A 13,984-nucleotide genomic window follows, 5' to 3' on the forward strand; every position below is an offset into this window, starting at 1 on the left:
ACAATCCGCAATCCCCCTATTTTTAAGAGAGACACATAGTGAGGGTGAGAAATATTAATTTTCATTATTATTACTATCGGAGATCTCAGGGCCAAATCCCGAGACGTTTCTCTGGTTCCTTGGGTTGCATGTGCCGGGTGTGGACAAACTGTAAAACGCGTCTAGTAAGTTTAGTGCCTCCGGTGGAGTTAACGAACTAGGCTGCCATTATTACCTAGCATGTTCATTGAGCAGTGATCATATGTATTAAAGAATGACTTGCAGTTGTTTCCAACGTTTGAAATCCGATTTTGGCTCGGGTAAAGAGAAGGACCGATCAGGAAGGACGAAAAGAGAGCGAAACCAATCTAATGCTCCAGTGGTACTGGTAGTGTCAATAGTTAGGCACGACGGCCGCCGAGGCTGGGCTGCACTTCGACCAGCATCACCAAGACGCTTACTGTACATCCTTGATCCTTGTGGAGGATTTGTGTTTAATATAAAGATGCAGAAGGCTGGAGCTAATATGGAGACTCGGATGAACTGGGGGTAATGATGCGCCGGTTGTAGTACAGCACTGGAATACAGTAGTGTGTGGCCGTTGCCCCTCTCTCGATCAAATGGACTCAATAACTAGCATCATAATTCAAGCTACGGAGATTGCAGAGAGATGAAGAAAAATAAATGTAATTTAATAAATTTTTTTTTTCAAAAAAATTAAAAAGCGAAAAAATATAGGATTAACCTCGGATACTAGATCCTCTCCACACCCGTGGAAAGGACTACGGCAGTGCGGTTCAAATGCCGTTTTGACAAGTTCGAGACGGATTACGCCAGCATCCCCCATAATTTGTGATCGGAAGCAGACCTAAGAAAGACTCGTTGTATGCCCGACTGCCGAATCTACTACTGATCGGACTGGAACGGCGCGTGAACGGGCGCATAGTTATACATACACTACGCCGTACTAAGAGCAAGGATCCACTCGGAATGTGGTCGATATGACCTCAAACTTTCGATGTCCTATGGAGACGGCCCGATGGAAGCGTAGCTGCCATCGGCTTCTTGGGACGGGGGAAAAGGGAACGGTCCTACATAGTCTAGATAGGAAACAGAAAAAAAAAAGGCGACGCTAAGGATGATTCTACATCTGATAATGGTGTTAGTCTAGCATTAATTTATTATCATGAATGGAGACAATCTATTTTATTTTTGATTTTATTTACTTTTTCTCGATTTGATTGCTTGGGAGCCTCCTGCAGGAAAAGGACACGGTAAAATGGGCGCACTCTCCTCGGTCGAGCAAACGGAGCAGAGACGGGGTTCAGCAAAAGTGTCTCATCTTCCGAATTTTCCATGTGTCTTGGTTCCAGTCCTTCGAGAATTTGCTGTCCAACTCTCCGCGGAGCGAACCCAGAAGAGTATAGATCGATCCCACCTCTTCGTCGATCGTATGGTTGCAAGCTTGTAGCGAATCATTAGTAGCTGGATACATTTTCCCTGTCTGTTTGGTCTTTGTGCTTTGGCTCTTGGTATTTATTATTCACATTACTACTACTACTGCAACTACTACGACCTTTGTTCCCAAGTACTTTTGCTCTGGTAATAATCAACGCCCGATAACCCCAGAAATACATCCTGCAATTCTGTCGGTTTTTGGGTCCTTTTGTGAAGCTTTGAGAGGCTGCGGGCCCTTCTTCTTCTCTTCTCTTCTTCCCTTCCTTTTTTTTACTATTTGATTTGGTCGCATCGGTCTGGGTTAGGGGATCTGTACTTCTGTTGCCCTGCTTCCCTTCGACTCGGTCTCGGCCCTATCTGTTACCGCATTGAACCATTTTCTTTGGCCCCTGTCCATTCAAGGGTATCATCGAGTGCTTTGCAAAAAGCAGAGAGGGAGGAAATTCAAAGAAGATCAAAGTCCGAATCCTGTCTGTTCGAGGCAGGCTCAGAGCGAGAAAGTAATCCGCGCAACCGCCCAAACGTGCTGGCCCAGCTCGCGGGGCAATCCGCTATTACTTTTCTCGAGCTGATTGGATTTACCGCGGGGCGCTACTTTTAGCTATTTTTCCCAGGATCCCTTGTTCCTACGGGCCAGTGACGGGTGACTCCTCCGACCAGGTTACCTTTTCCCTGTATAGTCAAGGCCGTGTGCCACCATCGGCTCCTGGATCGGTCGTTTCCGACCTCATTCTCGTCACCAACATTCAGCTGTCAGGACAGATCTATTTCTGTTCCTAACTTACCTGAAGTTCCGTGGGATTTGGCTATCTGCACATGCGGAAATCATCGTCTCGGCGCTCTTTTACCGTCCTAATCGAGCAGATCGTTGTCCATTTCGGCTTACCTGGTGGTCGGCGTGCTTTCATTCCCTGAACGCCCGATTCCTGCTTCTCTCTCTGCTGCTATCGCAGGGAGGCTGTTCCCTTCCTTTGTCGAACATTTCTTTCGGCCCGAATCCCGCGACATCTTGGGGAGTTCCATGGTTGTTTACGACTCGCTAGTCTCTCTCTCTTTTCCAGACCCAGCGTGAGCCGTCTTGAAGCTTATGCAAAACACTGGGATCCTGCAGCCACCCTGGTTATAGCAGAACATGCACGAATGACCGTGACGACTAGGGCCGTTTGCGACATGTTGGTCTTTTGAACCGAATTCATTGCTTCATAATTGTTAATCCTCTATTCAGTCCCACCATCTGGAAGTATATGCGACTTGGCCCAATCCGCGCACTTGGAATTCCCAGGACTCGTTCTTCTTCGCCACGAACATCAACGTCAACCAATTTGCATCGGCAACGTCTACATTTGTGTTGAATTACTTCTTTCTTCAGGTGCATTATAATCCGGAAATTCTCGTGACGACTTGATTGACTTGCTTTTCATACTACATTGGCAACGGAGGCTGTTTCATTGTGCAATTGGTCAGTAAACTGGATTCGAGCGATATCCCATGCAGGGACAGTTTGTTTTACTAATTTCCGTGTTGTTGACTAGATCATTCCCTTCATCAAAGCTCTTTGTTGCTCGAGGTTCGGCGGTTTGGCTTTTTGATAATCAGACACAACACCTTTCGATCCTTCCAGCAGTTCGCAAATACTCCACTCGGTGACACGAGAAGGATACCAAGGGCACTGTACAGGAGAAGAGAACTATTCTTGGATGCTCAGTGAAAGTGTCATGTAAATGTTATCCCTCGAGCGACGAATTCCCACCACCCCACGCTCGATTCCAACGCCGGCCATGTCAGGCTACTATGTTGGACCATTCGGTCGTATGTTACCCATCGCAGGTGGCTCATCGTCGGAGCAGCCCCCGGAGTCTCGCGCTAATCAATCAGAACCCGGGGATAACCCATACCAGCTTCCTCCCCCGCGCACTCCAGCAAACTTGCAATTTGGATCAGACCCTTTCCTACGACAGCGTCAGTCAAGCGACAAACCAGAATCAGCCAGAGGACCAGCGTCAGCAGAGGCTGTCTCCCAACGGCAAAGGACTGAACAGCTTCCGTCTGTCAGGTCGCTACTGACGCCGGCCTCTGGCCCCAGTTCACCACCACCATACCATCCACAAACTTATGGGACTCCCACACCAATTGATCCGCATCGCGAGCTATCATACCCCTTCCGCCATCATGAGTCGACACTACCTCCACCTCCAATTGGCGGGCAAGATAGGCGTCGCTCAGAGTCTCTTCCACATTCACAATCTGCCAGCCTTCCACCGCTATCTCACGTCGCCATGACCAGCCCTAGAGACATGAACCATCATCACGCAGCTACACGAAGCGACCCTTCAACTGCAACTATGCCACATGCTCAATTGCCCCCTCACGGTGCTTCATATCACGAATCAGCTACTGTAGGCGAGATTTCGTCGCCTGAAAGTGTAAGCCGGCCCAATCCACAGGCACTACTTCCACACGTGGTGGATGAACGATACATCGACGGCGAGCTTTGCTTCGTCTACGCTGATGGATCTCATCAGCCCAAAATTGTCGATGGGAAACCCGTCAACCCTAATTGGGGTGTCACAAAGGCAGGAAAGCCGCGAAAGCGACTCGCACAAGCATGTTTAACTTGCCGCGAAAAGAAGATCAAGTGTCAACCGAACCGTCCTAAATGCGACCAGTGCCAGAAATCTGGGCGAGAATGCAGGTTCGAGAACGCGTAAGTTACCCACGACTCTAAAATGAATAGTTGCGATATTACATTTGTCAATTTGGTAACCCTGCTAACACTTTCGAAAGACTCCGTGGAAACCGCTCGAGAGGTTCGCATTCCACCGGACCAACTGGAACTGCAAATTCGGACGTCTCCGGCTCGATGTATAACATCGCTCGTGCGTCTGATAGTGGGACATCTCTTCCAGGAAGTGGCCATTCACCAATGTCAGAAGCTCCGGTGGTGACACCCTCGGGCATGGAAATCACCCACGACCCCATGGTGGATGTGGATCGGGCATACCGACAGCGAGCTTACCGTATCCCCCGCCCTTATGCAGATGAGAGCCTCGTTCGACAGGTCGAATATACCGAGGCCAACCGGCTCCCTGAGTACTCAGAGATTCTACGTGAACTGAGAGATGCCAACCCTGAAGACCCCCTAGTGGGCTCTTGGAACGTCGATCCATATGATCACGACCCGGAAATGACTTTGCACTACGTTGAAACGTACTTCTCGAATGTCAACGACGGACTATATCACATTTTCCCCCATGCTCGCTTTATTCTTTGGCTGAAGTCATGCGACACGAAGTCCCCCGAGGACAAAATGATGCTTTACGCGATGATGGCGTTGGGATCTATCTTTTCGGACCGCCCTGACAGATTTACTGCTTTGAGGCGCTACTCTCGTATTGCCCGCTTTGCGATTCAAAGGAGCCAGCATAATCTATCTCTTCAGCTTGCTCAGAGTCATCTCATGATGAGTCTGTTGTACTACGCTGCTGGCTCGTTGGTAGCATCTTGGGACTCAATTGGCGCTGCCGGACGAGCTGTTAGTGGACTGCGATTTAATATCGAGTCTGGAGGTGTGATTGTGAGCCAGAACCAGGCATGTGAATATGGGTTACACCCACAGGCACTGATTGAGTGTCGTCGCCGGACATTCTGGGTCGCTTTCATCTTGGATGTAAGTTGAATGAATTTGTCGTTATACAGACTGCAGAAATCTGAGCAAGCTAATCTTATGACTTAGCGAGTTTCATTTTTCTTCTCCACCACGTCAACCTCTATCTCATCGGATTCGGCTTTAATTCGACTCCCATGCCGAGAAGACATCTACGAGGCCCAGCAATATGCCACGGCACCGTACTTCCAGACCGTCCTTAGCCAAGCTTCGATGTCTACCGACGATGATCGATCTTCCCTCAGTCCTATGGCCTTTGTGATCCAAATCCTTTCCATCTGGGGTGACGTCTCCTTCCAAGCTTTCCGTCTATCACACACGCCGTCCGAAGGCTGGGCACAACTTGCTGAAGAATTCCATACCAACATCATCCGACGAACAGATGATTGGATCAACCGACTGCCCGAACATCTCGCCTTCTCAGTTGCCAACATGGAGCGTGCTAGTCAAGTAAAGAAGGTGGATACCTTTGTTGCAATTCATTTGTTCTATCACGCCACCTTGATGAAGCTGTACCGACACGCGCGATATCAAAGTCTGCGGTCAGAGGTGCTCATCCAGTACATCCATCGCGCCCGGTATCACGCGGTTGAAACTCTGAGAATCGCTCTGGCCGTTGTTCAGTACGCGCATGACGTTCAAGCTTCCCGGTCTGCAGCTGATACCTCTTCGCCCAACGTGACGCTCCTCAGTCCATTCTTGGGATATGTGGTTCTATCTGCGGTAGACGTACTCAGCGCGGGAGGAATGGTGGCCGAATTACCAGACTGCATTTCATTCATCAATGGCGCGTATGGCATGGTCCAACTCCTGGGTCGCCATTGGGATAGCTCCATTAGCCTGGCAAATCTCATTAAGAAACGACTCGATTCGATGATCGACTGTGCGAATGGCCGATCGCGTACCCAGGACAAGACTTGCTTTGCGGTGGACGGCCCCTCGCTCGAGACCAAGGTGCCGACTGGTACTCCTCCTCAGCCACCGGGTACACTGGACGAAGATCTTTTCTATGGATCTCTGCCGCGAGATATCCTCCTGCGAGCTATGGGAGCTGACGACACTCCGTTGTCGGACAATAATATCGCATGGCTGAAGGATCGCTGAAAATCATTTGGCTTTTACCTAACCTGACCTGAATGACACGAATCCTTGGCCCATCAAAACCCCTCAACCCCGTGACTCTATTCCCATCTTACAACTTGAACATTCTTCCAACAAAATGGGTGGCAAACTTCATTCTGAACATAAATCTCATCCACGTCATGTCCATTGCGCAGTTCCTTTCTTTCCCTTCCCAGCCGTTTCCCCCCCTTCTTCCATATTCTCCCAGCAGGACAACACCTGCCGTTGATACAGACATGCAGTATCCTACCTCAATTTTCTTTTGATTCTTGATTGTCATTTTTACGATTTGATGGTATCAATGTCGATGATGGCGGTCTAACCGCTTCAAGCTCTTGCTATTTTCTACCCGTGTGATGTTCGGTCTCGTCTACCATGTACTATAATATTTGCTTCTCCTTCTCTATGCTGTCTATTATTCTGCATTCTTCATGTCGAGCGAGCCGTGTGAGCTCTTGTTGTCTGTATATTATCTACCGGAACAGAAAAGAACTTGATCGGGTTGGATTTTTGATACGAAGGTTTTTTTGCAATTTGAACATCGTTCTTTAGTATTTACAAGATCACTAAGCCCTTAGTCACTCGCATCTTCATTGACTTCTTCCCATTCGCTTGGGTCATATTGTCGTAGCCAAGCCACTTTCCCCTTGGAAGCGTCCATGATAGTCGCATAGTGTGTGGTTTCGTTCAAGACTGGGAATGTCGTGAGCCAAGAAATAACTTCCTTTTGAGTGACGGCCACATCTGCGCCGTCTAAAGAGTCCTGAATCGACACGCGTTGTCGTTCAGCGTCCTCGGCTTCTTCCTCTCGTTTCTTCCGCAAGCGTAGTGATGAGCGACTACCCTGCGGCTGATCGAAGTTTTCGATATGTTCTGTGGCCTTTTTCATAGCGGCCTTCTTAGTTGGTACAGCCTTCTGGACCTTTTGGTCCCATCGGGCTTGCATGCAATCGCGTCTTTCGTTGCTATCTTCAATCAAATCGGCCATGACTTGTGCGTCGGAGGATACAAGCGATAGACCAACGTGGTTCTTCCGCTTCTTGTCAGCAATAGCTTTCGGGGGCTTCGAGTCAGGTTGTTGGTCGTGGTTCGTGGCGATGATGAATGACGGAGAAGAACGAACTACAGCCGTTCGATGGTCTTTCTCCATAGTCACCGTTGTGACGCCGTCACTGAAGATCAAGTACACTGCCGTGGTGGGCATACCGGGGACTTGAGCGACGATCTTCTCCAGTGTTGATAATGAATCTTTTCTCTTCTTTGGCTTCGGTTCATCGGGAAACGAGAATAGACATTCTCGCAGCAACGATGAAATTGATTGCCGGACCCCAAGCAGAACGAGCAGATGATTGGTGTAAAAAGCCACGTTCCGGGATTCGTCATGCACAGGACGGAAATTGAGTGACATGCTGAGATCTTTTCTCACTCCCGTAAGCACGCCGATATAGCCAACGTACGTGATGCTCGTGGCTAGCACTTTCTCCGGATCATCGTCTCTCACAAACTCCAGCTGTACTATCAAATCGCGCAACGGGTCCATGCCCCAATCCAGAGTGCGGAAATGAATCATTTTGGTCTGCGATCCGCTCTTGGTACGTACACCACCACTAGTACACCCCATGAGAAGGTCGAGTACCGTATTCAAGCTGATGAGTAGGTACATGTCAATATCCGTTGTGTGACTGATTCCGCGAAGCTCATCCGTCTCCTCATCCGCATAGAGTCGACGCAAAGCAAGCCGGGCTAGCCAGTGGACTCCTTTTAAGGGGATTTTGGGCGAAATGCCTTGGACCAGTTCATCGAACATGCCGCGCAGGGCACGCATCCTGTCTCGGTAGATACGCGACAGCTCAACATAGCGTTCGGATGGTGGCAGCGAGAGATTGATTCTGAATATGGGCGGTGCTTTGCCCATGGCAGCAGGGCTTGTTGGACTCTCCATGGTGAGTAGTTGAGGAAGCAAAGTTGGGGGGTGGCTGCCTGGAAGGCTTGGGCGTGAATGCTTTCCCCCTAAACGGCTAACATGCGGCTCTGTTGATTCAGGGTTTCTCCGCAGGCCCGCTGCAGCTGAGACCCGCTTTGAATGGACACTGATTTGTGTCAATTGCTTATTTGATATTAAGCGCTATATTACGACTTCAATGGAATTCTCTCTAGAACTCCCACTTGTTCCAGCTGGTGTATCGAGTTGGTGGCCTGGCTCTCCCTCGTGCTAAGAAGTCCTACAACGGCCTTGTTGGGGGTGTGACTAGATTTATATGGACAAGGGTGATTGTGTCTATGCAAAACCGTGTGGAACTAGTTCAGGGACTAAGAACATGACTAACAATTGGCATTGTTTTAGTTACAGGCAAGGTCTTTGTTCCAAAGTACCGTGGAGATCGGCCTTTGTTGATGCCCCGCAGTCCTTCACGCTCCGAGGACTGGGCACTAGTTTGGCCATCCACGAGTATCTGCTTGATGGGAGTACATCAGAGCTCTTGCTCAACGCTAATAGCATGATGGGTGATATATTTCGACTTCCTGTATGAAGACATCCCTGTCTTATACGTTGGAGTCCCTGCAACCTCGAAATGCGTTAAAGTCATCCCTTCCGGCGGGGCCTGACTTGAGAGCGGAGCCAGCGGAGCTCCAGGAAAGTTTCTCCGACAACTCACCCCCAGCTTTGGCTTTGGATCCATTCTCCTGCCCGTCGCTGTTGGGCTCAAGGCCATGGGCTCTCCTCGTATCTAGATTGCCAGATCGAGCATACAGCTAGCCCTCATGTCAGAGTCTTCGGAGCCGACCGCCACTGCGACCGCAGCTCGGGCCTTCGGTGCGCATCTGGAAGATGACGATGGACTCGACGGCGAGTTTGGCACGGCCACCGAGTACTCCGACCAGCTCGATTACTACTCTCTACTCGGTCTTGCACAGAAACCTCCTCCGACCGATGCCGAAATTCGATCCGCATACCGCAACCTGACCTTGATGTTCCACCCCGACAAGCAGCCGTCGCATTTACGGGAATCCGCTGAACTGCATTTTAAGCGCATCCAAACCGCATATGATACCCTGATTGATCCCAAGAAGCGCGTTGTATATGATCTACTTGGAGCCGAAGGTGTTGCTAGAGAATGGGGCCATGGTGGTGCAATGGGTGCTGGAGGGGACGCGGAGAGGCAGCAAGTGGGTGTAAAGGCGATGACGCCGGAGGAATTTCGTCGCTGGTTCACCAAGACCATGAAGAAACGCGAACGGAAAGCTGTGCAGGAATTGGTCGAGAGTCGGGTAGGTGAACCAGGCAGCTGTGATTCGGTATAGCAAGCTAAGGTCATTGGCTGATCTGCTTCGTACAATTATAGGGCTCCATCACCCTTGGACTCAATGCAGATTCGACGATTCGCGTTGACGAGGATGATGACGTGACTGTTCAGATCCCTGAAAAGGTCGTTCCGATGTCTTACGCTGCCAAGTATTCATTTCAGACTCCTTTGAGCTTGCCCACCTTTTGGCAAAAAGTGAAGGAAGAGGAGGTACAGGATCAACAAAAGGAAACCCCCGATGCGGACATTGTGGATGAAGAAACAGAGGATCTTGTGCATGTGACCTTCAATGCAGGAATCGCCGGCAATATCGTTCATCGCAGGCAGCACGCAAAGGCTCAATTCGAGGATGGTACAGAGGAAGATATGGAAGTAAGTCTCACGCTCCCCTCATACCCTAGTCTCATTGCAGGCTAATTGCGTTCTAGATTCCTTTGCCTCCAGTTATGGTTGCCAGTAATATAAGCCTAGGCGCCACTTTGACACCTAATGTTAGGGAGTTAATCGGCACCAAGGGTATTTGGAATAACCGGCTGTTTTCAACATTGAGGGATTCAACCGTCCTGGTGGAAACCAACGTTTTGCCTGTTCCACTTTTGAGGACAACGGTTGCTCGAGCCTTCCAACCGATTCCTGGGATCAAGCCTTTCCAGGTCACTACGAAAACCACCTTTATGCGCTCCCTCTTGGAGTCTCCACCTTCGTTTGAAGTGCATGTCACAAAGGAAGTTGCCCCAAGAAAGCTTGCTTTCTGTGCTTGGTCAAGTGGTCTCTGGTATTATCCAGATTTCCTGCTTGACAATTTCTTTTTCCGTGGAATGACTTTGGAGGATATGTATGCCTCCGCTGGTGATCTCAGCAGCCTCCAAATTGGTCTGATCTCTCTACCAAAACAGCCATTGAATGCTATTTCAATGGACGAGGATGATGCAGAGTCTGAAGAGGCAGAATTGCGCCGACATCTCCTGAAGAAGCAGGTGACCGATCGTGCAGCCGAATCTTGGCAGACATTTGTTCAAGTTTCCCCAGGGGGAGGTGGTTTGGGTCTAACATATTCACGGAATCTGTTTTCAGGCACACCAGCCAATGATCCTGTGAAGTCAGAATGGAGTGATGAGGGCTATGCTCCGATGGCGAAGATGGAAGAGGCTCGAGCTGTACGTGTAGAGGTCTCCACTACAGTCAGCCCGGATCTCTCCTTTGTATGGAATATTAAAGGTACCCGTCGTGTTGGTGAATTCACTAAGATGGGCATTGGAATTGGCCTCGCTGATCACGGTATATTGATGACGATTGGCTGGTCACGACTTGGTCAGGGTCTCAACTTGCCTATCGTGATTTGCTCTAAGGATGAGGCCACACACGACGCTGCTATATTGGCAAGTATCTTCACTTGGGCTAGTTATCTTGCCATCGAATTTGGATATGTCCGACCACGTGATAGAAAGCGACGTCGCGAAGCAGCTGCTCGTCGTCACAACCAACTGAAAAAGCTGGTTCCGAAGAAGCGTGCGGAAAGTGAACAAGCGATCCAGCTCATGACAGACCAAGTTCGAAGACGGCAGATGCGCGAGTACGAACAGGATGGCTTAGTGATCGACCGGGCTGAGTATGGATACTGGCCACCGACCGATCGCAAACCCCGGCCTGGTTTTGAAGAACCTCGCACGACGGATGTTTTCTTCCCTGTAGCTAACCTCGTCGACCGGGGCCAGCTGGTAATTAGTGCGAAGACCGTCAAGGTACGAGTGATTTCCACCGTTCATATCTTGTAAACACTTACTAACTCGATCTTCCCTCAGCATCAAATAATTGGTTTCCATGACCCAGCACCGCTGCTGAAGAAGCGGCTGAAGATTTGGTACACTTTCCAGAACCGTTCTCACTTTGTGGACATTGCCGACAAGGAGGGTGTTATCTTGCCACAGCGCTCCCACGTGTGTCCCGAGTCTGAGCAGTTCAATCCGCTGGCTACTAACTAGCTGTGGAGCTTTGACTGATGACTATACCTCCCATCTCCCTCTTCCTGTAATATTATTGCATTTTGATCTTTATAGACCACTTGCGACGTGGCAGTCTCATGTTCTACTCTTATACCTGGTGTTGGAGAATATAAAGATCCATTTGAAGCTGCAAGCTTCCCGTGTCAATGTTCTATGTCCAGTCGTAGCTTCTATTCACCTCGACTTTGCAAGTAACCCTGATGTCACCATATACTATTTAGCGCCCGTTAATTTAACTACCCCTTACCCATCAAGATTTCTCTGAGGATTGTAATTCACGATGAAATGAAACAATAATATGGAAAGTTCGGCTCTCATAGATCTCAAGTCACATGACTTGCCTTGATAGAAAGTCTTGGCGTTAAGCGTTCCAAACACACCACTTGCGCAAATCCGCAAAAGCTAGGTGCATCTCAACAGCCACCTCACTTTCACCACTCTCGACTTGGTAACTCCCGTATTGAGAACAAGTCTCACCATGGCTTCTATTGCGTCGGGACTTTTCAAGTCTCTCCCCAAGCCCAAGTACACCGGTGAGGAGGAGGAGTTGCCACAGCATGCGCAACCTCGTGGTCCGCGAGTCGTCGGCGCCGACCAGCTGGATGAAACGCAGGTTGTTCTACGGGTGAGCTTTCTATTCATTTCTTCCTTGCTACTGGGACTTACTGATTTACTGTTATCGTTCTCTAACTAGAGAACCGGACCTCCTCCATATGGAAACCGGGCGGGATGGCGACCACGCGCCCCCGAAGATTTTGGTGACGGAGGCGCGTTCCCCGAGATTCTAGTCGCACAATACCCCCTCGATATGGGCCGGAAGGGAACTTCTTCGACGTCAAATGCGCTTGCTGTGCAGGTTGATGCGGAGGGCAAGGTCAAGTACGATGCAATCGCACGCCGCGGCCATGGCGATAACCGCATTGTTCATGCCTCGTTCAAAGATTTGATCCCGCTCCGACAGCGGGTGGATATGGGAGAGCTTTCTCTTGATAGGCCATCCGAGGAGGAGGTTCAGGCCCAGATGGAGAAGACCAAGAATGCCCTTGCCAGCCTAGTGGAGGGCGCCGTGCAAGCCCAGAAGCCGAAGAACGTCAGAGGTGGCCGACGAGCAGAGCCAACGTTCGTCCGATATACGCCAGCAAACCAGATGGGAGATAATGAGAAGAAGAGCGACCGCATTATGAAGATTGTCGAGCGGCAGCAAGATCCTATGGAGCCACCCAAGTTCAAACACAAGAAGATCCCCCGTGGACCGCCATCGCCTCCGCCCCCCGTTATGCACTCGCCGCCACGGAAGCTTACTGCCGAAGATCAAGAAGCTTGGAAGATTCCCCCACCTGTATCAAACTGGAAGAATCCCAAGGGTTATACTGTGCCCCTGGACAAGCGTTTGGCTGCGGATGGCCGTGGATTGCAGGATGTCTCTATCAACGATAAGTTTGCCCAGTTTGCCGAAGCATTGTTCACCGCCGATCGACACGCCCGCGAGGAAGTGCAGCTCCGAGCTCAGATGCAACAGAAGCTGGCCGAGAAGGAAAAGGCTCAGAAGGAGGAGCACCTCCGACAACTCGCTCAAAAGGCTCGCGAGGCACGTGCCGGTCCCAGTCGCCGCGACTCTGTGGCCCGTTCTCGCTCTCGCAGTGTCAGCCGCAGTGTGTCCCCATACTCCTCAAGATCCGGTAGCCCAAGCGAGGATGAAGAAGCGCGTGAGCGTGAGCGACAGCGTCGTGAGCGCCGACAAGAAAATGAGCGGCAGTTGCGCCAATCTCGCATGGGTACAGAGCGCCGCATCCAGGCCATGGCCCGTGAACAGAACCGTGATATTTCCGAGAAGGTTGCTTTGGGTCTGGCGAAGCCTACTCAGAGTTCCGAGTCTATGTGGGACTCACGACTGTTCAACCAGACCAGCGGTATGAATGCTGGTGTCAATGAGGATAACCCCTATGATAAGCCGCTGTTTGCTGCGCAGGACGCCATCAACAGCATCTACCGTCCCCGTGCTCAGCTTGACGCCGATGATGAGGAGGGTGGTGAGGCTGAGATGGGCAAGCTTCAAAAGACCAATCGCTTTGAGGTGCTTGGACGAGCCAAGGAGGGCTTCAAGGGTGCTGCTGATGCCGAGGTAAGTTGTATTCTGATAGAAGCTATGAAGTTGCTCTTGCTAATTCTTTCCCGCAGGAGCGACAAGGACCTGTCCAGTTTGAAAAGGACACCGCCGATCCCTTTGGTATTGACAGTATGATTGCCGACGTGACTTCTGGACAGAAGCGCTATGGTATTCAAGAGGTCGAGGGCGACGACCGAGGCTCGAAGCGCGCTCGCGTTGATGACGATTAAGCGAAATGGGTCTATCTTTGTGCAGTATAATATGTGGTTGGGGCATTCATTGGTATGCCTTTGGGTTAGGGTTTCTCTCTCTGCATTGCGGGCGTTCTGGCAGTGCAATCAATATC

The 13,984-nt window shown here is 50.3% G+C and overlaps 4 protein-coding genes across 4 annotated transcripts; 3 read left to right on the forward strand and 1 right to left on the reverse strand.

The window, feature by feature from the left end:
• Positions 1–3,215: 3,215 nt before the first annotated feature.
• N7458_002999 (Zn(II)2Cys6 transcription factor) lies at positions 3,216–6,205 on the forward strand (the record flags this gene model as incomplete). The annotated part of the gene is made up of 3 exons (XM_056906382.1): positions 3,216–4,141; positions 4,222–5,104; positions 5,171–6,205. 3 exons carry the CDS (start codon positions 3,216–3,218, stop codon positions 6,203–6,205), a joined length of 2,844 nt encoding a protein of 947 aa, XP_056770489.1.
• A 592-nt stretch (positions 6,206–6,797) lies between these two features.
• Positions 6,798–8,165, reverse strand: N7458_003000 (uncharacterized protein; the record flags this gene model as incomplete). The annotated part of the gene is made up of 1 exon (XM_056906383.1): positions 6,798–8,165. The coding sequence occupies one exon, from the start codon at positions 8,163–8,165 to the stop codon at positions 6,798–6,800; it is 1,368 nt and encodes a 455-aa protein (XP_056770490.1).
• An 821-nt stretch (positions 8,166–8,986) lies between these two features.
• N7458_003001 (J domain-containing protein) lies at positions 8,987–11,510 on the forward strand (the record flags this gene model as incomplete). Its single annotated transcript, XM_056906384.1, has 4 exons — positions 8,987–9,493; positions 9,568–9,900; positions 9,957–11,270; positions 11,331–11,510. 4 exons carry the CDS (start codon positions 8,987–8,989, stop codon positions 11,508–11,510), a joined length of 2,334 nt encoding a protein of 777 aa, XP_056770491.1.
• A 499-nt stretch (positions 11,511–12,009) lies between these two features.
• Positions 12,010–13,868, forward strand: N7458_003002 (SKIP/SNW domain-containing protein; the record flags this gene model as incomplete). Its single annotated transcript, XM_056906385.1, has 3 exons — positions 12,010–12,156; positions 12,226–13,653; positions 13,710–13,868. The coding sequence occupies 3 exons, from the start codon at positions 12,010–12,012 to the stop codon at positions 13,866–13,868; spliced, it is 1,734 nt and encodes a 577-aa protein (XP_056770492.1).
• Positions 13,869–13,984: the final 116 nt, after the last annotated feature.

The sequence above is a fragment of the Penicillium daleae genome (assembly GCF_028827525.1).
Source record: "Penicillium daleae strain IBT 16125 chromosome Unknown utg000002l_segment0_segment0, whole genome shotgun sequence".
In the NCBI taxonomy this organism is placed as follows: domain Eukaryota; kingdom Fungi; phylum Ascomycota; class Eurotiomycetes; order Eurotiales; family Aspergillaceae; genus Penicillium; species Penicillium daleae.